Below are 26,667 nucleotides of genomic sequence, written 5' to 3' on the forward strand. Positions count from 1 at the left end.
TGAAAGGTGATACAGAAGCTGGACTTCATGATCAAGCCATAGATTTCCTGGGCTACAAAGATGAAGAGAAGTGGGGTGCTTAAGTGAGGATGTGGTGTTGCTGGAGTGGCCGAGAACAGAGATCCAGATTTCCCTCTCTTCCCCAAGCCAAGGCCAGCGTGGGTACTACACACAGCAAGATAGGTTTTTAGAGGCTTCTGAGAGCAGAGGAGACCTGGGCTTCCACTCTTGGAAAAAACCCAGAGCACCCAAAGCCCTCATCAGATATGGTTTCTTAAGGTAGCTGGACAGACAGATTTAAACCAGGGCTGCCACATTCAGTCGTGCAGGCTGGGCACTGCACAAGTCTAGGGGAGCCATTCACGTTCTACAGTGCAGAATCTCCACACCATACCTGGCCATCCTGTCTGAGACAATCTTAAAGCCCTCCCCAAGCCTCAGTAAAGAAACGGAATCTTTTTTCTTCCTTTTGGTCCAAAATGAGGAGTGACACAAAGAGCAGACAATAGCCTGGAGGCCAAACTTAACCCATTGACTGTTTATGTAAATAAAGCTTTATTGGAGCACAGCCACACTCATTTGCTTCCGGTTGTCTCTGACTGTTTTTTGTTTGTTTGTTTGTTGTTGTTGTTGTTGCTGCTGCTACAATAGCAAAGCTGAGTAGTTGCAACAGAGACCACATGTCCCACAAAGCTGAAAGTACTCACCATCTGGTCCTTCACTGGAAAAGTTGCTTATCCCGGAGGTAGCCCAGTAGCCAGCCCAGACTCACATTTGAAGACCAGATGGGACCTAAAAGCCTCAGGACACACCAGTGTGGCCAGATGATAGTACTGAGACCCCATTGCCCCCCAAGTAAATCAGCACCAGTAAGGCTCCTGCATCGTAGACACAAACCGTGGAAGTGGGTGAAAGATGTCGCCTGAATGTCACCAGCACAAGGAGGGCTTACAGTGCAAATTTCACTATTGAAAATAAAAATAAAGTTATCTTTCTTGGCTGTCTGTGTGATCTGGGATGGCATATCTCATGGACAGGGCCACGTTTGCTGACCCTGGTTACTTTCCCCTTCCTCATTCAGACACCCACCTTTGTACTGACCAGGTGAAGCTTGGGGCAGGGCATGCAACTCCGAGGGACCACCTTCAGAGACCGCATTCCCACAGGGCCTTTCTGAAGGGTGAGATGCAGGTGCCCCTGCCTGTACCCTGGGAGCCTGGGGAGAGCTGAGCTGTCTAGGACAGGCACCCGGGCCAAGAAGACCCAGGCGGCAGAGAGCCATAGCCTGGTCTGGGACGAATTGTACTGGAGGGAAACTGAGACAACCCATCAGACCTTCTCTTCCAGGAAGTTTGAACTGAAAATGTGCAGAGAAAGCCAGAGGTCAGGAGAGGGGACAGAGTGGGACATGAGGTAGCAGTGAACTAGAGCCACAGACCCCCGGGGCCTTGGCAGCAGCTGTGGAAGCAGAGGCTCAGAGCAGCTGAGGGGCCGGGAAGGGGGCTGTCTAGGTTAGATCTAGGTTAGAGGGTGGTGGGCACCACCATGGGGGAATTGACACCATGACCCCATCACTGTAGCTTCCTCGGGTCCGTCTCCCAGACAGCAAGCATTCCTGCCTCCTCAAGTCCCAGTCAATGATCTGCTCTCCTTCTTCTTCCTGCCTTCTTACCACAAGCAACCCTGGGTGGGTCTACATTGTTTGCTGTCTCCAGGAACCGGGCAAATAACTCTTCCAGTCACTCGCTCGTGCGTTCAGCCACACATGCGTGCTGCATTCAGCACACTCTCTGTGTGGTCTCTAAGACACAGAGACCAACAGAAAAGGTCCCACTCTCAGGAGCTCGCTGACCAGTGGGTGGTTCTCAACCCAGGCTGCACATCAACTGCACACAGGGAACTTTTTAAGAACCCTGATGCGGAGGCCTCTCCCCAGGCCAAACTAACAGTATCGCGATGCGGCTCGGAAAACAGCATCTTTAAAAAGCAGCTTAAGGGATTCTAAGGGCGGGCAGGATGGACAGCCTTTCCTCTAATGGATTTCTTTCGACCTTTGTAGGTTTTTGCTTCTTTAATTCTTCCTGCCGTTTCTTATCTCCAGCCTTTCTTTTTCAAGGTTCTTTCCGAACTGCCTCCCTTTCTTTTCATGCTTGGCCGGTCTCTACTTTAGGTCACAATTGGCCTAGATAAGGCACCGACTCATACTACCATTTCCCCCAAACTTTAGTTAGTCACAGTTTTTCAAGGGAAATATCTCTTGATGGAATTTTTAAAGCCTCAGGCCTCTCACAGCTGCTGGGAATGAGGGGGAAGGTTTGTTTGAGAGAGTCGGATTCAGACTCTGGAGCTGCATGGGGAGCAGGAAGAGCTGTAGACAGGGGACAGGCAGTAGAGTGGGGTCAAAACGAAATTTCATTCCGGCATGGGGGGGGGTCAGTCTGGGGTTGCCATGGCAACTGCCCAAACCACCCCAACCCCCCACCTGCCAAAGCAGGTATATCCACAGTCAATGCCACCTCCATCTCCACATGGAGAGGAGGGATGCTGCATTCAGACCACCACGCCCTCCTGTGGGAGCTACTGAGGCCCAGGGACAGGCGCAGAGGCAGAGTCCCCCTTGGCACCTCCCAGGGCCCAGGCAGCGAGCCACCGTCCAGAGGACCAGCCAGACCTGCCAGAGGAAACTTTCTGCCCATGGTGCCCTCTGCCTCCATCCTCCTCTCTTTCAGGAGGATGATTTAATTTCAGCCTAAGACACAGGCACTGACGTGGCTTCTCCAAGAGCATTTATTTCCAAAACTGAGGCCACAGATACAGAAACCCCCACTCCTTGACCTCTGCCCACTCCCAGTAATGGGTCCCCAGCCTCCACCATAAGATGCCTCCCTGGCCCGTAAACACTTTCTCTAGAACACGCCTGTCCGGGTTCCCACAGGCCCCCAAGGCCAGCTGCACCGCCGGTCACAGCTCGACGTGTGCTGTCCGGGATGCCTTCTTCGCTGCCTCCTTGGACAGGAGCTCGGTCCAGAAAGCCACTTCCTCGGCTTTCAGCTTCTCGGCTGCCTGGGTGGTGACGCCAATCTGAAGGTAGCCTTCCTTTTGGTCGTACACCGGCCAGTGGGGCAGCCCCTCGCCATTGGGATTCCTGGGAACAGAATCAAATAGAAATTCCTCAAAGCTACTGTGTGGTCCCAACACCCCTCCGAGACTGACAGGGACCCCTGGCTTCACTTCTGCCAACGTCTCCTATGCCTCCAGAGACAGGAGGCTGACCGTCTCCTTGGCAGCCTGTCCACTTTGGGGAGCTCTCAGGTCGGACGCCACGGGGCTGGGAGTTTGCCCATCACACGTTGGAAGCGCCCCCACCCCACAGCCTCGCCCCGCGCCTTCCCAAGCCTGCTCCAGCCTTGCCACCTGCTCACCCGTTCCGAGCAAAGTTGGCCCAGAATTTCATCACCATCTTGCTGAGATTGGTCTCCTCTTCTGAGGTGCCCCCTGTGGGAGAAGACCAAGCCCTGCTGCTCACAGTGAGTCCATGGGCAGCAACGGCCCCTGAGAGCTTGTCAGAAGTTCAGAAACGGAGACCCTCCTCCTGACCTACTGAGGCAAGCCTGCATTTTAACAAGATCCTGGTAACTCACGTGCACTTTAAGCGTGACACTTCCTGACCTGGGCCTCAGCAAAGGGCAGCGGTCAATCTATAAGCTGCTGCCCTTGTCTTTTGTGCCCGGCGCGCCCCTCCCCCCACCCAGGGTCCCACTGCCGCAGCCAGGGCTTCTGCTGCAGCCACTCCACCTCCCAGGGTGCTGTCCTTCGGGGCTTCCCTCAGTCTCCTTCACCCACACACACCTTCACAGAATCTGGAAAACAACCAAGCTGCAAGGTCCCCAAAGAGTCACCCAACCAGGAGATGCCCAGAGGCACTGAGTGCCATGAGCAGCCCTGAGGTGTGTCCCCACAAGTCGTCTGTAACTGCTGATGGCTAAGGCACTGAGGACATTGTGAAAAGGGCTTCATTCATTAATAGATTATTAACACAGTAATAGATGTATTGATATATTAATAAATTAGAATCCTAAATATATTCAAATATTGAAAGTGATAAGTTTTAGATAGATAGATAGACAGATAGATGGTGAGATAGACAGACAGACACACACTGGCCCTGATTCAAGGTTAACAGCAATTCTGACCTGCCCCTCACTCACAGTCTGCTGTGCTCTGCGAGTGGGGAGAGGGAGAATCCAGCCCCGGAGCAGGGCCTGCAGGTGACCCACCACCTGGCTCACTGATGCCCGGGTCTGGATTCTTAGACTGACCGTCAGTGAGGGCACAGGGATACACATCCCCCATCACGCACTTTAGGGCAACAGAAATTAGGGAACACTTGTCCTTCAACTCTGCTATGGTGAATTCTGGAAACTAAGGCCTGGAGAGAAGGAGGAACTTGGCTAAGGCCACTAAGCCAAGACTTCAACCCCCATATCCTAACTCCAAGTTTCTAGTCACCAAAGGGCCATCACCTTTTAAAAGTGGAGCCCCAAAGACAGAGAAGATCTCATCCCCGTGGTCTCCTGCCACCGTCGTGGGTCTCATGTCTGACGAGAAGCTTGGGCGATACTGGAACTCATACATGTAGGTGGGGGCCCCGGAATCTGGAAGACACGGAGTCACACAGTTCATGTCACCAGACGCACACGTGGGTGGTGTCCCGCTGTCCGGGGGGCCGTGAGCAATCAGGAAACTGGGGACATGTCTGCTCCTGAGGGAACAATCGCAGCAGTAAGAGTAGCTGCCCGTCGTGAGCGCCAACCCTGTGCTCGACCTCGCTGTGCCTGCAGGAAGCCTGTTAGCAGCAGAACAGAAGGAAAACCTTTCAGGAAAATGTTGTGACTGGCCTAAGGGTGCACAGTTAGGGAGCTAGATGGGGTTTGAGCCAGGCAATTGAGGAACGAATGAGTGAATGAAGAGTGAATGAATGAATGAATGAATGCTGAACCCTTGGCTAGATCCATTCAAAGTAACCATCACTCTCCGGGCACTGGGCCAGTCTGCAGGAGCCCCTTCTAACGCACTCACACGGGGGCCCTCTGTGCATACACTGTCCACTACCATCTTTCGTTGATAACAGGCTAGTTTTCATTCCTTTGGAGAATACCTGCGGAGCGACAGGTGTCATGTATTCTGCCCATTTTTGAGCGTTTCCAGTGTTTTCCACACCTATTCCGAGGAGAGTGAAGCTAATCCAAGTTGCTGGTCTGAAAGTGTGGATATTTAAATACAAACCTACGCAGAAAGGGGACAATCTGCCTCTTGTGTCTCAGGAAACTGAAATTCAGCATTTCCTTTTCCTCTGTCACCTCACATGTTTTGCTTCCTGCTCGGCCAGCGGAGTGTGCAGGTCCTGGTACTGCCCCCACGCTCACCCCCGTCTCCAGGTCCCCAGAAGATGTCAGGTTTCCTGCTGATGCTTCAGCAGACTCGCCCATCCCCGCTCCTTCCAGGCCAGTTGGCGGGCCACCAGTCTAGGGGGCGCTGCGCAGGGATCACACGCCCCCAGCAGAGTGACGCTGACCAGGGAGGGTCGGCCCCAAGTCAGCCTGTTGGGGAAATGTTACAGCTTGTCCCCCACTGGGACAGTAGCAAAGTTGTAAACTGCAGGAAAAAAGGAGTATGAACAAAGAAGATGACGTATAGCCCCACCACTCAGAGAAACCTCTGGGACTATTTCAGCACACAGCCTTTTTGTGTATATACAATTACGACGATTTTGTGTCTGTTATATTGTATGACTGTCATCATTTCTTCGTGTCATTAGATACTCGCTCACAAGGCTGTTTAACAGCCTCTGCCATCGTGACAGGAGGATGCAGACTGATGTATTCAGTTGCTTCCCTCACCCCCCAACATTGCGCCCTTGGTTTAGGAAGAGGTGTTTTTGGGGGAAGCAACCCTTCTGTGGTCCCATAATCCACTGATTAACAGCGGCTTCAAGCTCAAGCAGAAGTTGTTGGAGGACGGGGTTTAATCTTTCCTCTGCTACGCAGAAGTGTCAGAAAGGACACAGAACCCAGCTGCACAGGAGAGACCTTTTGTGAATGAGGGAACTTATTTTTGGCAGCTTGTTGCCCCAAACCTACTCTTCTTCTTTCCTTTTTTTTTTTCAACCTCTGAGATTTATAACATTCCTACAAACACCACATAAGTCTTCAGAAGAAAGTAGGGCACAGATTTGAGGAATAAGATTTAGGAACAAGAGAAGCAGAGGGAAGGAGAGAGCTAGCAATCAAAAATACGCAAATTAAAACAGTGTGATGTTACTCTTTTGGTAAGGAGGGGCTTATGGAATTGGCAGCATTCCCTTTATTTTTCAGCCTGAGTTTCGCAAATGAAAAAATTAAGAAATCCATACCCTCATGCACTGGAGAGCAATTTCACAACATGTATCAAGAATTTTAAAATATCCCTACACCCAGTCTAGCAATTTCACGCCTACTAAGGATTCCTAAGAAATGTATTAGAGATGTGGCTAAAGTTATATGCACAGAAGGCCGAGCATCATGCTCTTGTGGCATCAAAGTGTGAGAAGCCAGGACAGGAATCCTAAAGGAAATTGTACTGCACTATTCCCTGAAATAATGGACTTTTATGAAATTGTATTGACATTGAGGAAGTCTACAAAATAGGGTTCTGTCAACAAAAATAAAATCTAAAATTAATATTTCAATTATATGTAAGGCATAGAAAGATCATTAGAGAAAAAAGCGTCTAAAATTTACAGCAGATACTTCTACATAGAGAAATTACGAGCAGTACCTAGTTTCTTCTTCATGTGTTTACATATTTTCAAAAAGCCCTGTAGCTGTAAGGTGGTAATTTTATATTCAGATATTTTTTTGATAGAAAGGTAAGACAAGTAGACAAAAATATGAAAAGGAAAGAACAACATTGATAAAATCTGGGAAGTCCGTGAGAAAAAGACCCTGAACTCAAAGCTATGAGACGTCAGATGAAACACAAGTCCAGGATGACTGGGTCAGCAGACGACGAAGAAGAGGAAATCACAGGTCAGAGGTGTATCAGGAGCCAAGACCAAGTTTATGAAAGAATAGATTGGACCCCGGGCAGCCCCTGGGTGAAAAAGAGTTCTATCGGGACCCTAGGGAGAAGGAAGTGGTCACCAGAACCTGTATTTTGGGGACACGGCAGGTCAGCTGTTGCTGCTTTTAATTATGCATATGAAGTCCCAAATCCTACACATTCCAGCCCAGTTGGAGAGAGTGCTCTGGAACAGAGAAGCATTTCCTGCCTCGCAGACTAGGTGAAGGAGGGCTCCTAGAAAAGCAGGATCCTGTGATGACCAAAGGGACGCCTCCTCCCCAGGTGAGCTCCTCCATCCCTGACCTCACACCCCGCACTCAGCCGTGGGTGACGCTGGGGGCCCCTGTGACAGAACCAGCACACATCAGGTGGAAGGAGGCGGCTGCAGGCATCAACATTCTCCAGACCGCCTGCCCTCACTCTTCCAAAGCTCACTCCTTCCTATTCTTGGCTTCACTCTACCCCCAGCTGCACTGGTTAACAAAGAAGTTTGCAACTAGCTCTGACCTTGGATACCTTCCAAGACACAGCTTCCAAGATGTGCCCTGGGGCCCCACAGATCACGTAGTTCAGGTGAGGAGCCCTGTGGCAGGAGCTGACGGTGCATCGCAGCTCCCCTGTTTCTGGACGTGTCAGCCTGATTTCCCCTCCAGCACCTGTCGCTCTTTGCCTCAGGTCTTTGGCTGCCAGAAACCACTCTGCCCATGTGTGCAGCAGGTCAAAGCACCGGGGGAAATTTACAGCCCCTCAGGAATCGGCTTCAGCCAATAATTTGTCAAAGGTGGAGGTTAAATACCCCAGCTCTCCTGCCGCTCATTCGGGTGAACCATGAGACGTGTCCTCTGCTGGACTCCCAGAGCTCCCAGCTCCAGGCGTCCACCCTGGATCCCTGCTTCACAGTGCAGCACGGATCGGCTGCCTTCATCTTCCCGTGTCTCTTCTCCACTTTAACTGCAATTTTCTGGGATCACCTCCCAGGTAAATGACTTGCATTCAGATTATTTTCTCAGAGTCTACTTCTGGTAGAAACCAACATAGGGCAGTGCCCCACCCCAGGCCTATGGGATGGACCTTTGAGGACTGACCCCTGGAGTTTCCACATGTCTCTCTATGCTGCGGGTGAGGACAGGACACCGTGTGAGGCTGGAGGGGTCGGTTTCCCTCTCCTGTCCAACGTCTGGGACTCACCTCTGTGGTGACGAGCCACATTCACAGATGGGACACCAAACACCCGATCTGCAATCAAGTCGAGTAACAGGTCTTTCTTTTTGACAGGGTCATCTGTCCCTGCTAAATACTTCTCAGTAGCCACCGGAGCCAGTTCCTTAGGGATGTTCTGAAATGGAACAATAGTTAAAGTGACCACCAAGCCCTCGTGAACAGCATGGCTCCTCCTGCCAGTGACGAAAGCTTGCATTATGGTGAGTGTCTCAAGCCCGATGCAACCCCTCCACCCCCAGCCCCTGGCGGTGAGGTGGAAAGGCAGACAAATGGGAGCAGAACCCTCCAGCCCCAGTCAAACGCTCTGCACTTTGGGAAAGCCCCTGTGCCTCTTTTTTGGCTCAGCCAGTTCCTGTGATTCCTGGATTCTTACAAGGAGAAAGTAGGACTTCTGCACGAGTGCTGTGGCCTCTTCCTGGTCCAGTTTGCCTTCAGAGAGTGGGTAACCCATCATCTGTTAAGAGAAAGGGTGAGCAACTGTGAAACGTCAGCAGTTAGCAAGAAGGACCGATGTGGGGGGTCAGACCAAACCGACTCAGGCTGGGGGTCACTCTGTCACGTCTTGACGGGCATGGGTCTTTGAGGAGCTGGGCAACATCAATGGATCAAGTGGACTTTTATATCCGGAAATCAAGAAGCGCAAAGAGAGAAAGTAATTGTTAAGGGAGGCTGCCCCAGCCCTTTGAGGTTTACACGTACACACATATACGGGTCAGGCTGGGGTCCCCACAGTGGTCCCGGACACAGGGACGGGAGGTTTCGGTCTGCCTAGAGTTGAAGGAGGGGCTCGGGGGCACGTGACACAGACCCCACAAATCCCCGCCTGGGTCAGGGAAGTGAGGAAGCCCCAAATCCGGCCATTATGGCTTTGGGCCAATGGTGCAGCCTCTGAAATCCTTCTGAAGGACCACGGGGCTCTGCACACGACTCCATCCAGACTCTGCAGTAAGAGACTTGACCAGACTAGCAAGGTGACAAGCAACTGAAGGCGTGTCCCCAGGGTGACGCCAGGTCCCCTTGGAAAGCTCCGCGCTCCCAGGAGAGTTTACTATTTGTTCCAGCCAAAACCTGGTGACAGGCAGAGAGGGCCCTGAACCCCCGCTGAGAGCAGTTACTCTAGAAACCTTGCCATTCTCAATCCTTTCTCTGCCCTTTGATCTGGCAACCTTCCACCCGAAACTGTTTCCTCAAGGACCTGAGAGCGATCTCTTTGAAAAGCCAACATTCCGGGGGTCACTCCCGCTCTCTCTCCCAGTCCCTGGGGAGGAGAAAGACCGCACTTCGGTGGGTGCCTTGCACCAGTGACACCCCTGCCTCCCGTCACGAAGACAGGAGAAGTCTGTGTCCCCTCCAGAGAAGGCCAGCTAACAAATCCAGGTGGCCCAGTCACAAGGACACCCCTCCTCAGCTTTCAACAGGCTCCAGCCTTTTGTTTCAGAGATTTGGGGTGAGTCCTCGCTGGACTCTGTCCCTACTGTGGTGGGGGGGGGTGACTGAGTCAAACCCGTTGTCCTGTCAACCAGTGTCCTGCTGTGTTGATTTCAGACAGGAGGGAAGGCCCTTGCCAAACTCAGGATCAGCTTTAACTCAGGAGGAAGCGAGCACCTCAGTCTCTCCAGTGAGACGACTGAGTGCCTGTGCAGGGGATTCATTGGGAAACTGGGGCCGCACCAGCCCAAGGGGAGGGGCTGCCGGCCCCAGGCCCCCTCGCCTTAACTCTGAGCCCCTTTCCCTTTCCCAGCCCTGAGTTCTCATCTGCCCAGTGATTCTCTGCAGCACCCACATTTCAGGATTCTTGGATAATCAGAGAGTGCTTGGGGACGTGGCTCCCCTCGGCCACACCTCCCAGGTGATAGGTGGGCATCGTGGACATGGTCTCCATGGAAACGTCAGCTGGTACAAAGGGGACAGCTGCCCTGGACCTAGAGAGGGGTCAGGAGAAGGTGGGTCCTGTGACAGAGGTGGGAGGGGTGATGGGACGCGCAGGGAGGCATGTCTGAGAGGCTTCACTTTCTCACCGTTGGAATAATCCAGCCAAACTCCTGCTTGTTGATCCCCACGATGTAGGGGACAGTGTTGAAGTCCTGTTCAGCCAGAATCTCTTCAGGCATCTTCGGCAGCAGCACTCCGTCCACCACCGTGGGCAGGAAAGCACGGTTCTGGCGAGGGGGCAGCGTCGTGCCTGTGTCACAGCCATGTCCCCCTCTCCCCTGCCTGAGCTCAGGGCCACCACAGACCTGTGTGCCCATGGGCGGGACCACACCCTCAGGTCCTCACAAAGGGGCCAGTCTGTGTTTCCCCACAGGGCAGACCTCTGACCAGGGGCCAGCAGCGGTCAGGTGACGGGAGCAAACCTGCACTCAAATTGGTGTAAAAATACATAGTAAGCCGTGGATACACTCTGAGGTGTGTGCATCTCTGTGTGCAGCTCTGCAGCTACAGTCAGTCCTCGATACTGGTGCTGGTTCGGGGCTGGACGTCACTGGGACTCTGCGCAGTGACTATGAGCCGCTGCTCCGGGGAAAGACGGGGTCAGGTTCCTGCGAGCCTCTGGCCATATTTTTTCAACCTTTTTTATGTGTGTTTTTGTTTCAAGGTACTATATGTAATATGTATACATAGTTTATAAAAAAATCAGTTATGTGTAATGGTTATCTATAATAAAACAAGGGCTCGACATTTCCTGGGCCCTGGGGAGGCTGCTGAGGGAGTTTCCTGGGTGGCTGGGCGGAGGGTGGTGTCCCCAGGACTGAGCTTTGTGACTCCCTTCCTCACAGCCCTGCAAACGGCGCAAGCGGCACAGCCCTGCAGCCTCCCAGGAGGAGATCTGGGCTCCCCATGAAGGCTCCCCGCCCCGGTCATCTCTACCTCCCCACAGTGGAAGTTTCTAGTCTGGCTTTCTCCTAATGGGGCATTTGTAGGAATGCAAACAAGATGAGGAGGTTGGCTGGGCCCAGTGGACACCGATTTGATGACTAAGAGCCCAGGACTCAGAGTCAGAGGAACTAATCCAGTCCTACATCTGGTCTTTGGCTGTGTTACTTTCCCAGGCAAGTCACTGACCCTCTCTGGGCCTTTCATGATTTCGTTTTCATTAACTGAAGCATAAGGGATGAAGATTTAAACTGTGTAATCAAGAAACTAAATACCTTAACCTCCTTGGTATCTGAAAATGAATCAGGACCGAAAAAGTTCTGTGAAGACAAAGACAGACATGTGGGTGAGAAGGCTTCCTGGAGGAAATGTGGACCTGGGCTCACCCAGGCATGAGCACCGGGTATAGGTGTGGGCCGAAATGAAGTGGGCCCCGGGAGCCCTGGCCTGAGCAGCAGGTGTAGGTGTGGGCTGGGTGGGGAGCTCTGGGGAGGCCGTCTGTTTGGGCCAGCCCTGCCCTCCACCCATTTCCCCTTCTTGCTCCCCCCAGGCTATAACATCCCAATTTTCCTTTAGGGTACCCCCACTCTGTGTTTATGGAGGCGGGGAGCGGGGATTGTGTGGCCAGGAGAACACATGTACCTACCATCTTAAGCGACACCTCCAAGAGCTCGTCCTCTGTCTTCTGGCGCAGGCAGTGAACAAGGACAGCCGAGGTGATGGTTTTACACCCAGCAAGGACCGCAATTTTCTGCAGAGATCACAGGTGACAGGAGAACTCAAGAGCCATGTCCCTTCCCTCCATCAGTAACGAGCTGTTCTGTCCCAACCTCAATTTCTAAAGGCAGCGAAAGATGTAGAAAATACTCTGGACAGGGTGTCTTGAATTCCAATCATGCCAGTTACACTCCTCTATCAAACCTGAACATCTAAAGAGAGACAGCATGCAGTGGGGCTTAAGAGCATGGAATCCAGAGTCCCACTGTCTCATTTCAAATCTCAGCTCATCCACTTGAGAGCCTTTTGGCCTGAGGCCAGACACTGGCAAAGTGCAGCCAGAGGGGACAATGCAGATGGAGAGGAGCCACGCTCCACCATGGCAGGACTAGGGAGGGTGAGCATGGGCTGCCCAGAGCCCGGTCCCACGTCTCACATACAGTCAGCACTCAGTAAGCAATTGTTGAATAAATAAAAAAGCACAAGGAGAAGGGGAGAAAGAGACAGAAGGATAGAGAGACAGAGAAAGTACAGAGGGAGAAAGAGGGAGAGGAAGAGAGTGGGTGAGAGAAAGAGAGAGAGGGAGAGAGAGAGAGACAACAAGAATAAGAGTCTTAGGTTCCTCATTCTGACAATTTCTGATCCTGTTTAATAGAAAAATCCAGCCTCATCTCTGCCACTTTGTTTCCTTCCAATCAATTCCCCCTTCTGGACTTAGCCTGGTCAAATAGGCTTCTACTCTTTATAACCAAGAATTCTGACAAACATTCTCAGAAATTCTAAGAGTTCCTGGTGCATTTATCTCCTCCCCTCTTTACTACCCAGTCCCTGTAATTCTGGCTGCCTCCTCTTCCCACCACCAAACCAGCTCTCACAGCCCTACATGACCCCTCCTCAGCGCACACTGCCCAGCAGAGCCTCCCTGTGGCTCACCCTTCCGTGCCTTCCTAACACCCTCCAAATAAAGACAGAGTCCTCACCAGACTTCGATGCAGCATGGCCCCCGGCACCGGCCCCACCCTCAGCTCCCTCCCCGCTCCTTCTGTGCTTCCCGTTCTGACCACATGACTCTTTCTCACTCTGTCTCACTTAAGATACTTCCTGCTGCCCCAGGACATTTGCACAGGCTGTTCCCTCGTCCTAGACACTCTTTTCTTACCAAGTAACTTACTACTTATCTATCTTTTCTCAATGCATTGATTTTTTTTTTCTTTTTTTCCTGGAACCCTTTCCTGATAACCTCCCCTTCCACACTGGACTAAGGACTCCTTTTGGATTCTGTTATATCAGGAACCTCTCCTCTATTGCTCTGGTCACAGCTGACATTTAACAATTTGTATAATTATGTCATCTGTCTCCTTCCTTAGAACAGAGCTTCATGAGGTTGCTAAGTGTCTGGCTATATCAAAGCTATTTGTTGAGTGAATGGATGAATTATTGAATGAATCCTCCAAGAACCCACCCCAGTCACAGGCCCCAAGGGAGGCCCCATGCAGTGCCAGTAGGTTTACCAGAACTCAGACCCTGGTAGAGATAAGATGAGATGACAGTCCTTTGTCCACTGTCCAGCCCTGAACGCCACCTGGCACACTTTGGGAAGTGGGGATGGTGGACAGTGCACGGGGCTGGCCGTCCAGACTCACGAGCTTGCGTCCAGTTCTGCGCTGATCCCTCACTGACTGCGGCATGTGCTTCCACTCTCTACCCCAGTTTGCTCAGTGATAGAGCTGGGAGGCTGGGTGAGGCATCTCCTTGCCCTTCCCGCTCAGCCATTTCCCACTTCTGTGGTTCTTTGAGGACGTCAGCTGCATCCCACAGCAAGAAAGGCCCCCCAAAACTCCAGGAGAGCAGAGCAAAGGGAGTGGGGACAGTCCAGTGTGAGATCTACCTTCATGGCAGCCTTCATGTCCTTCTGGACCAGGCCAGCAGTGAAAGCCACGCCGCTCTCAGAGATGGCCCGGTGGAAGAGATTCTTGGCCAGGGGAGATAACACCTGGGAAGGGAGTGGAGAGAAAGGGAGCTGATGCTCAGGGGAGGGGTCTTCAAGAGCTGCCTCACTCCCAGCTCTGCCTGGGCCATTCCCCTGGAGACCACGGGGCCCAGCTGGGGCTGGAGATTCTTCTGGCCTCAGGACACTAAACTGAGCCCTGAGCATCCTGGGGACACAGGAGAGCTGGCCATTAGCTCTCCAGAATCTCTGATGCTGAACGGAGCAGGGTCAGCCTTGAACCGGGTCTTGTCAGTACAGGGCCCGGGACTAGATGGGCTGGTCTGCAAGGGGTCCCATCAGCAGCCACGTCAGGGCCAGGAACACTCACAAGAACCGAGACACTTTCCCCTCCAGCTGACTCCCCAAAGATGGTCACAGAGCCTGGGTCTCCTCCAAAGTGGGCGATGTTCTTCTGGACCCAGTGCAGGGCGGCCACCTGGTCCAGGTGACCCCAGTTCCCCTGGCTGTGTTCGTCCCCTGTGCTGTGAGTACAAGGACAGGGCGGGGTTGAGAGCAGAGATGTCACGGCAGGGATCTCGGGATGGGGCTGGGGGTCTGGGTGAGCCTTCCGGAAAAGACTGGGCTTCCACAGCCCTGGCACTGGGGTCTTCACTGCCTCCCACCCCTGCAGCATCGCTCTGCTGTAGGGTCTACACATCTGTCCCGCGCCTGCTTCCTGAGCATCTACTGTGAGTCACACACTGTTCTGGGAGCTGAAGCACTTGTGAGAACAGAACAGGTAAAATCTCTGACTCCACAGACTCACACCGCACACCGTGAACTGGTACACGGCTGAGTCTGGAGTGCAGCGTCAGGTGTGAAAGTGCATTCAGGAAAACAAAACAGCGAGGGGACCCGCAGGGCTGGAGAGGGGCTGGGAGTCTTATTTCAGATCACCCCATCAAGGAAAACCACTCTGAGGCAGTGACATTTGAGTAGAGACCTGAATAAATGAGCCCATGAAAGTTGCAAATATCCAAAGGAGGGAATCCCAGGCAGAAGGAATAGAAAGAGCAAAGGCCCTGGGGCACAGGGAACAAGGATGAGTGTGGGACGCGCAGATGCAGAGGACCCTGAGGACCCTGGCAAGGACTTCGATGTCATTGTAAGTAAGGTGGGAGCCACTGTAGGGAATGACATGATTCCATTTATGTCCCAAACGATCACTCCGGCTAACGTGTGGATCCGACATGGTATAAAGGTCACTGAGTTGTGCAAGCAGGTGTGATCACAACAATCCAGGGGAGAGACACAGAGGGTTTTGAGCAGGTGACTCAACGGGAGGAGCTGAGAAGTGGCTGGATTCCAAATATTTTAAAGGTGGAGCCCAGAGGATTTGCTGGTCAGTGAACATGAGATGTGAGGAAAAGAGAAGGGTCCAGGTGACCACAAGGATTTATCCTGAGTAACGGGGGGTGGGGCTGCAGGCAGCTGAGCAGGAGGCCCAGTGGGGAGAGCAGGAGTGTTTCGGGGAGCAGTAGGGGGGGGGTCAAGGGTGAGGTTTGTCCCTGGAAGGGCGGGTGCCCTCAGATGTCCCATGGAGTCGCAGGAGCTAATTAATTATGTGCACGTAGGTTTCAAATGGGAAATGGGGGTTAAAAATACGGAGACTGGAGGTCCCTGAGTGACCTCAGGAGCACCAGTAGGACAGAGAGGGAGACGCACGGAGGAGGCCTGAGACGGGGAGGAGGGTCGGGAAGGGGCGGAGAAGGAGCAGTGCAGAGGGAGGAGGTGACCAGGAGCCAAGAGAAGGAAGCTTTAAAAAGCCGTGGGGGACCATGTGTGCATGATGCCAAGGTTGGGCCAAGAGCTGCTGGGTGGTTGGTGACCTGGACCAGAGCAGTCTGGTGTCTGGACGGGGTGAAAACCTGACTGAGGGGTAGGGGTGGCTGGGCGAGAGGAAGCAGTCGGAGTGATGTGCAGCTGTCCTAAAAAACAGAGCATAACACATGCCTGTGGGGGAAAAGACGAGGGGTCTCAGTGATGGAGGTACATCTGGACACCACTCGGCTGGGATAACCCTCCTCCTGCCCTAGGTCCTTCCAGTGAGGTGACCCCTCCCCCAGCCCACCCATCAGCCATCTCAGGGTAAGAGGTCCTGGGGCCGGTGCTTCCAGAAAAGACTGAGTAACTGGGCCTGCAGGAAACACTGTCCCTGCCCCACAGAGACGCCATGCAGGAGACTCAAGCCTTCCCTCGCGCACGTGCCAAATTCCAGAAAGGGCGTGAGTGCAACATCCCTCCCAGGAGGGGTGCCCACGGGGGTCAGATGCTCCCACACCTCCCAGTTCCGGCCACGCGCCCCTCCACCGCTAAGCCAGGCCTCTGAGTGCCGCGCTGCACGTTAGCGCGCATCTTCGAGGTTTGCGACACGCAAGGGCAGCACAGCTGCCACAGGTGAGTCTCCGGCAGGAGGTAATATTTGCGCTGGGCTTTGCAGGAATGACAGGAGTTTGTCAGGTAGATTAGGCGTTTTATATGCAAAAGCTCAGAAGCAATTGGGCCAGGGCGGCTGGGGAACAAGAGGGTAGGTGGAGCCCTGCTATAGGGGACATGGATGCCTTACTAGGAAACTTAGCAAAGATCCCCTTGAGGGCTTGCAGGACCAGAGCTGAGTCCTAACACCCTCACACTGGGGGTCAGTGTGCTATGAGGAGAGGCCAGTGTCTTACCTGAAAAACCCCCAGATGCCCAGGCGGTACTGAATGGTCACCACCACCACGTTTTCATGGGCAGAGAGGGCCAGCCCGTCATAGGTTGATGCCCCGCCCATCACCAGACGTCCTCCGTGGATCCACACCATCACCTGGACGGGGAGGGAGCAACCACACTGGTGACAGGAAGCCAAGGTGGGGAGGACCCCAAGAGGCTGCCTGGTTTGGTCACCCACCCATTCTCCCAGCTGGGGCCAAGGCCACCACCCCCCTCAGAGCACCCTGACTGCCCCTGCCTGTCTCCCCAGTCCCAGTGCCACCTCCTCCCAGGGCTCTTTGTCCTGACAGCAGTACCACGGGAACAGCCAAGGCTAAGAGTGCCAACTTCTCCCCAGCATCCCACCGTCCTCACTCCTGGACCGACTCCCCGCTCAGCACACGGGGCAGCAGCTGCCCTTGCAGTCCCACTTCACCTTAGTGACCTCTGGAGTGGCGATTCAGCTTCTCACGTGCACGGAGGATTCTGTCAAGAAGCCCAAGCCCTGGGGGTACCTCGTCTTCATATGCCTCCCTGCTGCCTCTTCTGCTCCTCAAATCCCACCCAGCCTCCGAAGCCCAGCCTAAAAGCCACCTCCTCCAGGTTTCCATCATTTGATGACTACGACCTGAACACCTACTATGTCCAGGAACTGTGGGAAGAGTTGAGGGTGAGAATGGACAGACACTTCATAAGTCACGGCTCTTGCATTAAAAGAGCAGGGAAGCGGGAATGGCTAAAGCAATAACAGTGTAATAATTATAAAATTATAAATTATAAAAAGGAACTTGAAAATGAACTACGCATCAAGCACTACCTCCGCATTAAAAACAAACCACCCATGACATAGGGACTACCATTGTCCCATTTACAGACAGGAAAAGGGAGACACTTAAGCAGCCTGAGGCCACACAGCTCACAGGGGGTCGAGGCAGGACATGCACCCGGCCAGTCTGGCTCCAGTGGCCACAGGCTGAGCCGCGGTGCGGGAGGGTGGCTGCTGGGGTGGGAGGAGTTTCGTCCCTCCCACCCTCACTAATGCGTCGGGGGACCCGCCCCGTGTGCTGTGCCCGACCCTGACAAAAAGCTTGAGGCTCATCACTGAGCACTTGTGGCGGATTACTCCCGTGCTGAGGAGCAGAGCCCGGTCTCCCAGCTAGTGAACATGGAGCCGGGATTCCCGGCCGACCCCGTAGTCCTAGAGCTGGCGTCCGTCAGCAGAGGTTCTCCATCCCCCAGGTCCCCAGAGCCCCTGGTCCTGCTACACCTGCGACCCCAGGCTCCCTGCGGGCGGAGGGACTGAGTCTGCAGTCCCCTCTGAGTCCAGGCCGAGCCCAGCGCTGCCCGGCAGCGATGTGCTGCAGCAGCCAGCCCAGGTGTGCGCAGCCCAGGTGGGAGGACCCTGGAGCGCAGGGCTGTGTGGCCGTGGCTCTAGGCTCCTCCGTTCTCCTAACCCCCAGTTCTAGCTGTGCGTGCGGGGCACTGAGTGCACACCAGGAGAAGGAATGAGTGAATGAAGGAACGAACTGCTGCCCCCACCTCTCTGAGCCAAGCATGTGCAGGGCCAGCCCATAGTCACAAGGTCACAGATGCCCTCCCCCAACCCCAGGCACCATACGGGGTGCGCTGGAGAGGGCTGGGCCCTCTCACCCCTCCAGTCTCTACCCCATGGGCCTGTCCTTTCTGGCAGACCAGCCCCTACCCTCCAGGCTGAGTCTGGAAGGCTGCTGCCTCTCTGGGCCTCCAATTGTTCTGGAAATGCTGACTCACTGGGTCATCAGCCAGGGCCAAAGACAATTAGGGAGTGAAATTAGCTTCAACAAAACCTCAGATAGTTGGCCAAGAGGAAGGGAAGTGCTTCTTGGTTGCCCTGGGCTCTGCCTCCCGACCTGCGACACTGGGACCCTGACAGGTGTCAGAGAAGGTCTCTATGTGCTGAGAAGAGGCCACACACAGGCTCCCCTTCCTCGTGAGTCAGAGAGCGTGGTCTGAGTACCAGAGACCTGGGCTCTGGTCCTGCCAACCTGCTCTGCGACCTCGCCTTCCCCTCTCTGGGCCTCAGTTTCTCTATCTGTAAAGGAAGGGCTGGGGTGTTGGGTTGCCTCTAGGATTCTTTCCAGCTCTAACTTTATTGGAAATTATTTCTTAGCTGCTCTGGGTATCAGATTCCTAATCTTACAATTTAGAGCAATCATTGCCCTATTAGCATGAGAGACCTCAGAAATATTAAAAATGCCATGCAGATGTACAGCAAACCTCCCCCGACTGGGGGAAACTGAGGTATAGAAAACTTGTGCTTTCTGATGTCAGGTTTGGTGGAGGTAATGGGAGCCCTTGGTCCCTTGAAACAGCCTTGGTCCAGGATGCCCCCACCCAGCACTGCCTTCATCGCTTCCAGTCCACACCAGCCTTAACCGGTGGTCCCACTGCTTACGGGCAGGCTGCTTCTCTTCGTCAAGTCAGCGGGGGTGTAAATATTTAGGTAAAGACAGTCTTCGGAAAATTGGAGTTTAATCTTCTCCTTTCTGATGGTAAAGAAGTCTGAGAGCATCTGCCCGGTCACTGGGTCTTGGGAGCACCTGGAGGAGCAAGGAGAGAGAAGAATTCTTGAGGTTCAATCAGAGCTGAGCAAGGAAACGTCTCCTGTGTCAGGCTGGGCCTTGGACTGGCAGGAATAGGCCAGTAAATATAGTTGTTCTGACCAGACTCCAGACACTGGATTGGGCAGGAAGGTACCTGGGGCATCAAATGGAGGCTTCTCAGGTTCACCAAGGTCCCCCAGGATCATGTGTGGGGAGAGCTGACCCTCTTTCCTTCCCAGATCATTTGGGATGCCTTAGTCTCTGTGTCGATGAGCCTGGGACAGGACCACTTCCTGTATGCCCTGGGTGCAGGCCGGCTCTCTGCCGGGATCTGTAGGGCGACCATATTCTACCAACTGGTAAGCATGTCATAGTCCACGGGAGACTTTCATAAAGCAGGAGAAATCACTCAAACGGCAGACATTTAGAGCGTGCAGCAGTTCAGGGATGAAACGCACACGAGGCGACATCAGGAGAATTCTGTTCTAGTCCTGCCTCAGCTGCTGATTTGCTGTGTTTCCTTGGGTGAATTCCTTGCCTGCTCTGGGCCCCAGTCTCCCAGGTATAACTGATGGGGGTGATTTCTATAAAGGTCTTGCAGAATTCACATGCTATCATTATCCAGCTGGGACAAGCACTATTGGTTGCCCCATCAATAGATCTTAAAGATGCAACGGAGGTTATAATGTGTAAGATTTATTGAGTCCTCCTACCATGCCAATCTTTATTTTAAATACTCCTTATATATTCACTCATTTAATTGTCAGATCAGCCTCATAATATGGGTTCTATTATTATGTACATTTTACAGTTGAGAAAATGAGGCCAGAGAGGCTACAGAATCTGCCCAACGTCACACAGCTAGGAAGAGCCATACTATGCATTACTTATTTCCAGGAATATTATTAGCCACATTTCCGGATTCCAATGTCCCCAGAAAGCAGGCATCACTGCATCCAGTATATAGATGAGGCAACTCAGGCACTAAGGTGCTGGGATGACTCAGCTGTCAAGTGGCAGAGTCAGAGCCCCAACAATAATCTCTTAATTTCCATCCGGGGGGAACTGACCCCAGATCACCAAGGCAACGGGCATAATATTCATAAAAGAAGAAATTCCAAAGTTAAAAAAGGGAAAAAGAGTTCAACGTCGTTAGTATTCAGACAAATACACAATAAAAAGAAGAGTTATATGTATAATGATGATAGTAAGTAGTATTATCATTATTTTTCTTATTCAACAGCAAAAATCCATTTTTAATAACCTCAAGCATTGCCAAAAATTCAGTTAATGGAGGCTCATTTATCAATTGAATAGTTGTAACATTTCTGGAGGAAAATTTAAAAAATACTCTTACTCAGAAATGTCATTTCTTGGAACATATTCAAAATTAGTTCATGAATACTTACTAATATTTAGTTCCAAGATGTTCATCACAGTGCTAATTTATTATCAAAAACAATTAAGGATGTCAAATAAGAGACTGGAGAAATAATACATGATTCAATACCCAATGTAATGCAGCTATTAAATGTCAGGTTGTGAAAGTTGATGACATAAGACAATGTTCACGATATACTTTAAGGAGCAGAACAGGCATCCAAAAATATGTGTGTAATGTGATTTGATACTGTGATATAATCAGAAATATATATTTGATCTTTGACCAGTTTCTGCCAATGCGCTCTTAAAACCCTTGTCATTTCCTGAGTGATAAGAGCAATAAAAGTGTATACAGTTGTGTTAAGGAGGTGAGTTTTGACCTCATCTCTAAGTGCCATCGTGCTGGGCTCCAAAGTCCAGGAGGATGAAAGCTCTTTTATCAGGGACCTCACCTTACTGATATCTGCATCTGGCTAGTGGTTTGTATCCTTTAATATCGTTCACAATAAACTGGTAATCTAGCGAGTAAACTGTTTCCTGTGTTCTCTGAGCTGCTCCAGCAAATTACTAGATTCAAGGAGGTGGGTCATGGGAACCTCTGATTTACAGCCAGTTGGTCAGAAGCCTAAGTAACTTGGACTTGGAATTGGCATCTGAAGCAGAGGGCAGTATCATGGGACTGAGCCCTGAACCTATGGAATCCGATCCTATCTTTGGGAAAAGATTGTCAGAATTAGTAGAATTGTTGGACACCCATACGGTGTGGAAGAATTGCTTTTTGGTGTGGAAAAACACACATACACACGTTAGAACTGGGTACAGAAAAGGATGTGATTCCATTTTAAGGGAGAAAGTGTGCAACAGATAAAAGGCCGGAAAAACAGAATCCAAGATATGAACAGCAGTTCTCTCTGGTTGATGGAATTGTTTGTGGTTTTCATTTGTGTAGCTTTATTTATCTGTGCTGTCTCACTTTCCTGTAATAAGTATGTAGTACTTATTACTTGTAGTCAGAAAATAAAAACAGTGAATATTATTTTAAGAGAAAGAGAAGAAGTAAGGGAGGAAAGAAGGGAGTAAGGAGAGTAGAGAAGGAAAAAAAAAAAATAGAAAAGAAAGTGTAGCTAGAGCTAGGACTGTGGGAACGCTCAGAAATGTCTTGCTGAGGTAGCTAAGATCTGAATCGATGCTGGCATAGATCCACAGTGTCCCGAGGGCCATCTATGAGCCTTCTTGCCCAACTTGGTCAGGTGACTAGAACACACCAACCAGTGTTCTGCTTGTGATCAGGTAGCGAGACACACCTGGGAGTTGAGAGCTTGCCCAGTAAACACCCCAAAGTATTACCAACATACACCTCCTGGCCCACCCCACTCTCCAGCTATGTTCAAGACAGGAGAATAAAGAGAACTGTGAAAATTTAACGAAGGGAAACCTCACTAAAATAGAATCCAGAGGTCATGAGGGAGAGCTCTCAGGAACGCACCACTCCACCTTCATACAGAGCACACCGGGAAGAGATGTACTTTTCACTTCTGGCCAAACGTGACACTACTTAGCCTCAAGGAAGATTTCCTCCTTGCCTGACAACAGCTCAGCCAATGAGTGACTGTCATTCAGCCAATTAACAGCCACTACTTATTAAAATCCCAGTTTTCATCAGCGGACTTTTTCTTTATAACAGTCCCTCCCAATTTCCCCTTCTCCTCTATTAAAGAGTTCCTTCTCCTTTGTTTTACCAGGCTTGCATGTGGTTCACCATAGTTGCATGTCCCCAGTTCCAATTCTTTGCTGCTTCCATTTTGCTGGTGACATATCTGGTTGTTTTATGCTTTTAGGTTAACAGAATCATTATTTTGGAACCCCTCACCAGCTCAAATTTCTATTTTTTCCAAAGCACTTATCAAATTCAAACATATTATATAATCTGTTAATCTGCATATTGTCTAGTGTCTGTCTCTCCCTGCTACAATGCAAACTGCATGAAGTGGGATCTCTATTCTGTTCACTAATGGATCCCGGGAAACTAGAAGATGTCTGGCAAAGCTGCTCAATGAATGTGAGTGGAATGCAGGGCTCTAGAATGCTGTGAGAGTTCTGGAACGTTTTGCAGGATCTACAGTATCTTGAGGATTCCAGAACAAAGTATGAGCCACGCAGAGTGTTGCCTTGGCTCCAACCTGCATCCTTAGGAGGCTGACATCCCCCCCGAGAGACGCCAAACCACACCCCGGCTTACATAGGAGGGTCGGAGGTGGTGTTCTTCACGAAGCTCCATGGTTCTGCAGGCTGCGGCGGGGCAAACCTCAAGGATCCGAGAGGGGGCTTGGCAAAAGGGACTCCCAGGAAAACGGCCACAGGCTGTGCAAGTCCTTCTAAGCGGACGTGCTTCCCCAGGACTCTGCCCTGCGCCGTGTCCACGACGGGCGGCGAGGGGGGCTGCCCTGCTGGACATTGAGAGCAAACGAGGGCACGTCACTGGTGAAGGTTTGAACTCGATTCCAGGGCGTCTTGCCACTTTCTGCATGTGACCTTGAATGAGTCCCCTCCACTCTCCAGGCCCCCGTTGCTTCTTATGTGAAAGAGAGACGGGGTGAACTGTCCTTCCAGCTCACGGGGCTACCCGAGGGAGGGAACTGGAATTGGAGGTATATCAGCATCCAGGGAAAAATAAAACAAGAAGGAGAGGGGCTGGGAATGACAAAGGCAGTCAGTTTCCATTCTTAGGAGCCTCTGGAAACATTACCTTTGGCTCCCGGTGCTTAGCTGAATGCTGGAAACTGAATGAAAAATAAGCAGCCCCTCTTCTCAGAGTGTGAACCTTGTAGGGAGAAAAAGCCACACACATGCACACCTGGCCCTACTGCTGGCGTGGAAATGGGTGTCGTCCCGGGACGGGCACCAGTAAGGCCCCACAGGAGACAGAAGGGGGAGGGAGGCCCTCTGATTGCTGGCATCATGGAGGCAATGACCTTGGATGGATGCAAGGAGTGACAAAGGCAGAGGGGAGAGCGAATATAAAGGTATAAGCTGGAGCTGAGACTGAGCAGCGGCAAGGCCCTGGGACAGCAAAGTGCAAGGCCTGCCTGGGGAGCGATGGGCCCCCTTGGAGCAGGTGGGGGAACGGGCAGTGGAACATAATCCGGCAATGAGACAGGTCACAGGGTCTCGGATGCCAGGCCAGTGATTTGGACATTTTTCAGTTTATACATGAGCAAGAGTGATCTGTTCTAAAGTACAGTAGAGTGACACAAGAGGGGGCTCTGAGCAGGGCCCTCCCCAGGGAGCTGCCGTCAGATTCTGTCTGTGCAGCAGACGTCTCTTTCTCACTGAGTGAAACCCATCTCCCTGCAGCTTCCACACCAGGCCTGCCTCCACCTGCTCTGGGACCATCCCACACTTTCCCATGCAGGTGGCCTTAGGGACACGTGTTCATGTCTGTCCCTCAGGTCTTCTCCTGTCCGTTCTCAATAGCTTCACTTTTTTAAGCATCACAACTGGAAATGATTTCTAGCTTCTCATCCTCCCAATTGCTCCCCTTTGGATACAGACAAAAGGTCAACATCTCCCTCAAAGTATGTGGCCAGAACAGAAAAGGTCTGATAGAAGAATATCAGTGATAACCTTGAAGAGACATGAAGTGGACAGAAGCCCAGTTGGCAAGGGTGCAAAGGGGGTGATGGGCTGAGAGGCGTAAGCAATAATGGTGCCGCAGACGTGACCCCTCTTGTGATATGTAATGTTTATGAACTGAGCGCTTACTCTGTGCCACATGCGCATTCCAGTTCATTTCAACAAGTCTGCACAAAAGCCTTGCTGGGGAGGCATTAATATACCCATTTTACGGGTGAGGAAACTGAGGCAATGGAGGCAGCCAGCATGGACTTTCTCAGGGTGGAAATGGCACAGCCCTGCCAGCGGGTAACCAGCAGTAAGGGGGTAGCCCACTCCTAATTTGGTTCTTACTCTGCTCGTACACTCAGTTTCACACACGCCTCTCGTGAAAAGGTAGAACCCAGTTGGGGCCTGGACTCTCAGGGGACTGATGGCCAGAGCACTGCTCTGGATTCAGGAGACAGAGAGACATTCCTGAGCCCAACTTTCCACTTGACCTTGGTCAAGTACACTTCCCTCTCTGAGTCTCAGTTTCTCCATCTATAAAATGGCACAGGTGCATTCTAGGTCCCTTGCTGCCCCCTTGCATTCCCTGTGCATTTATTGTCTGTATCCTGATGCTTTGACATCTGGGGTCTTGCCGACTCTGGAGGGACTACCCCTCCCAGAGTGAGCCACTCCCTAGAGATAGGAATCATCTTCCCTTCCAGCACGCCAGAGCCTCTACCTCATCCACCTTCTTTATTGGGCTCTCACACGCCAGGCCACCATCCTCCTACCCTGATCACTCCAGGGCCAAGGACCTGACAAGTGTGGGTGGGCCCTGTGCCCCACAGCCCATTGCAACTGGCCAGTTGCCAATCCTAAACCCACTCATCTGGTCTTCTCTGCCAGCAACCAAGATAAAGTCTCTTGCCCCAGATTCCTCCCTCTTTCCCTTGCCCCCTGGTCCTCCTTGTGGCCCAGCATGGTTGCACCTGCCCCTCCTCCAGGGAACTGAGAGCAACAAGCTATCATTTCATTGGCAATTGGCCCCTGACCTCCAAATTGTCTATTAATACACTGTCTTTCGAAACAACTCCTTTATCCCTTTTGCATTCTCCCTATTCCAAGCACTCTTTAGAAACAACAATCCATTTCAATCTCAGGACAGCCCAATGAGGTAGATACAGTTGTCACCCCTATATTATAGAAGGGGAAACCAAGACACAGAGAAAGGAAGTCCTTTGCCTAAGGACACAGTACTAACAAGTGCTGAGCTGGGATGTGAACCCACAAACTGTTTCCAGAGACGGTATGAGCTATGCTCCATGATTTGGCCATATCCATACTAATAATCAGGAGGAAAAAATATGGAGGTCTCTCAAGTAGTCAGCTGGGACCCTGGAGTTTAGCAGGTTGTCCTCCTATGGTGTGGGGCGTGCAGCTGAGTCCAGGGTGTTTACCATCCCTTGTGTCTCCTGCGGCCGGGGACTGGCTGGGGACTAGACTGTTTAAGTCCGTAGAGCATGCACTGCTGCAGAACCAAACCTGTCACACCCCTATCCTGTACTGATCTCTGCCACCTCGTCCGCAGACAGGAATTTCTTTCCAAAGGTTCTCTGGTATCTGCATTTCAAGAAGACTCACCCCAAGCTGCGTAAGTGGCGAGGGAGGTCACTACCAGAGCGAGGAGCCACATAGCTGGAGGATAGCAGTTCCCGTGCCTGCAGGTGTCTAAGCTGCTCCGAGGGGTTTTTGGGGTCCCGCCCCCTAACTCCAGCCCCCTACCAGCTCAGCCCCCTACCAGCTCAGCCCCCAGCTCCCTCTAAAGCTCCGCCCCAGCAGCGCAACAGCCTAGTCAGAAGACACCCTTCCAAAGACGCGGTGGGCCTGTAAGCCACGCCCACCCAGAGTTAATCTTCTTTCAAAAGGAGAGCCTGGACTAAACTCTTTGATTACAGTCAGTGACAGAGTCGTTAGACAACTTGTTTCGTATGCGTTTCTCCTTTCCCAGACTCTAACCGTGGTGCGCTGTGAGCTTCCCAAAGGCAGGTACAAGCAGACAGATGCCTTTAGACAAGGGGAGGCTTTGGACTGGGGTCCTCAGAACAACTTGAAAACTTTCAGAACGACTCCTAACCCCACAGCTGCCAAGCTAGGGTATTTGGTTTCCCTGGGCTTCTATTCCCTAGAGTTTCATGCTCTTATTTTGGAAGCATCTTAAATTTCATCCAGTCTCCTTCTGATTCCTGCATTAACTTTACAATATTCCTGCCAAGAGACTCAACTTACTGTCCCACACCTCCAGGATCAGGGAACCCATCACCTCACCAGGGCAGGGATATTTGGACCAAATGTTCTTACAGGAAGGAACTCCACCTCTCCATAGTTCTTTGCTCTAATTATTCATTCATTCATCCTCCCATCCATCCTTCCTTCCTTTTATTCATTATTCCATTTATTCATTCACACTTCATTTACCAAATGTCTGGCACTATGCTAAGTGTTATA

The 26,667-nt window shown here is 51.8% G+C and overlaps 1 protein-coding gene across 3 annotated transcripts; it reads right to left on the reverse strand.

Moving 5' to 3' along the window:
- Positions 1–2,769: 2,769 nt before the first annotated feature.
- CES1 (carboxylesterase 1) lies at positions 2,770–25,913 on the reverse strand. Of its 3 annotated transcripts, none has more exons than XM_064489156.1 (14): positions 25,804–25,913; positions 22,799–23,003; positions 19,029–19,173; positions 16,576–16,709; positions 14,232–14,385; positions 13,802–13,906; positions 11,843–11,947; positions 11,472–11,516; positions 10,341–10,481; positions 8,696–8,776; positions 8,290–8,437; positions 4,524–4,655; positions 3,423–3,495; positions 2,770–3,145 (listed from the first exon to the last, which is right to left on the reverse strand). In XM_064489156.1, the coding sequence occupies exons 1-14, from the start codon at positions 25,853–25,855 to the stop codon at positions 2,962–2,964; spliced, it is 1,704 nt and encodes a 567-aa protein (XP_064345226.1). In that variant the 5' UTR covers positions 25,856–25,913; the 3' UTR covers positions 2,770–2,961. The 3 variants fall into 3 exon arrangements, with proteins under 3 accessions (XP_064345226.1, XP_064345227.1, XP_064345225.1); XM_064489157.1 differs by having other exon boundaries at positions 11,478–11,516; positions 22,799–23,006; XM_064489155.1 differs by having other exon boundaries at positions 22,799–23,006.
- Positions 25,914–26,667: the final 754 nt, after the last annotated feature.

This window comes from Camelus dromedarius, chromosome 9 (assembly GCF_036321535.1).
Source record: "Camelus dromedarius isolate mCamDro1 chromosome 9, mCamDro1.pat, whole genome shotgun sequence".
Taxonomy (NCBI): Eukaryota; Metazoa; Chordata; class Mammalia; order Artiodactyla; family Camelidae; genus Camelus; species Camelus dromedarius.

What these genes read in the sequence shown, in the direction of transcription:
- CES1 (XM_064489155.1), bottom strand. Translation starts at nt 25,855, where the DNA reads ATGTGGCTCCTCGCTCTGGTAGTGACCTCCCTCGCCACTTACGCAGCT. An exon ending in CAGATACCAAGGAGGTTAAG is followed by an intron (nt 10,482 to 11,471) that starts GTATTTAGTTTC and finishes CCCCCTCGCCAG; the next exon opens with AACCGTGCTTTCCTGCCCAC. An exon ending in GCCAACTTTGCTCGGAACGG is followed by an intron (nt 3,146 to 3,422) that starts GTGAGCAGGTGG and finishes TTCTGTTCCCAG; the next exon opens with GAATCCCAATGGCGAGGGGC.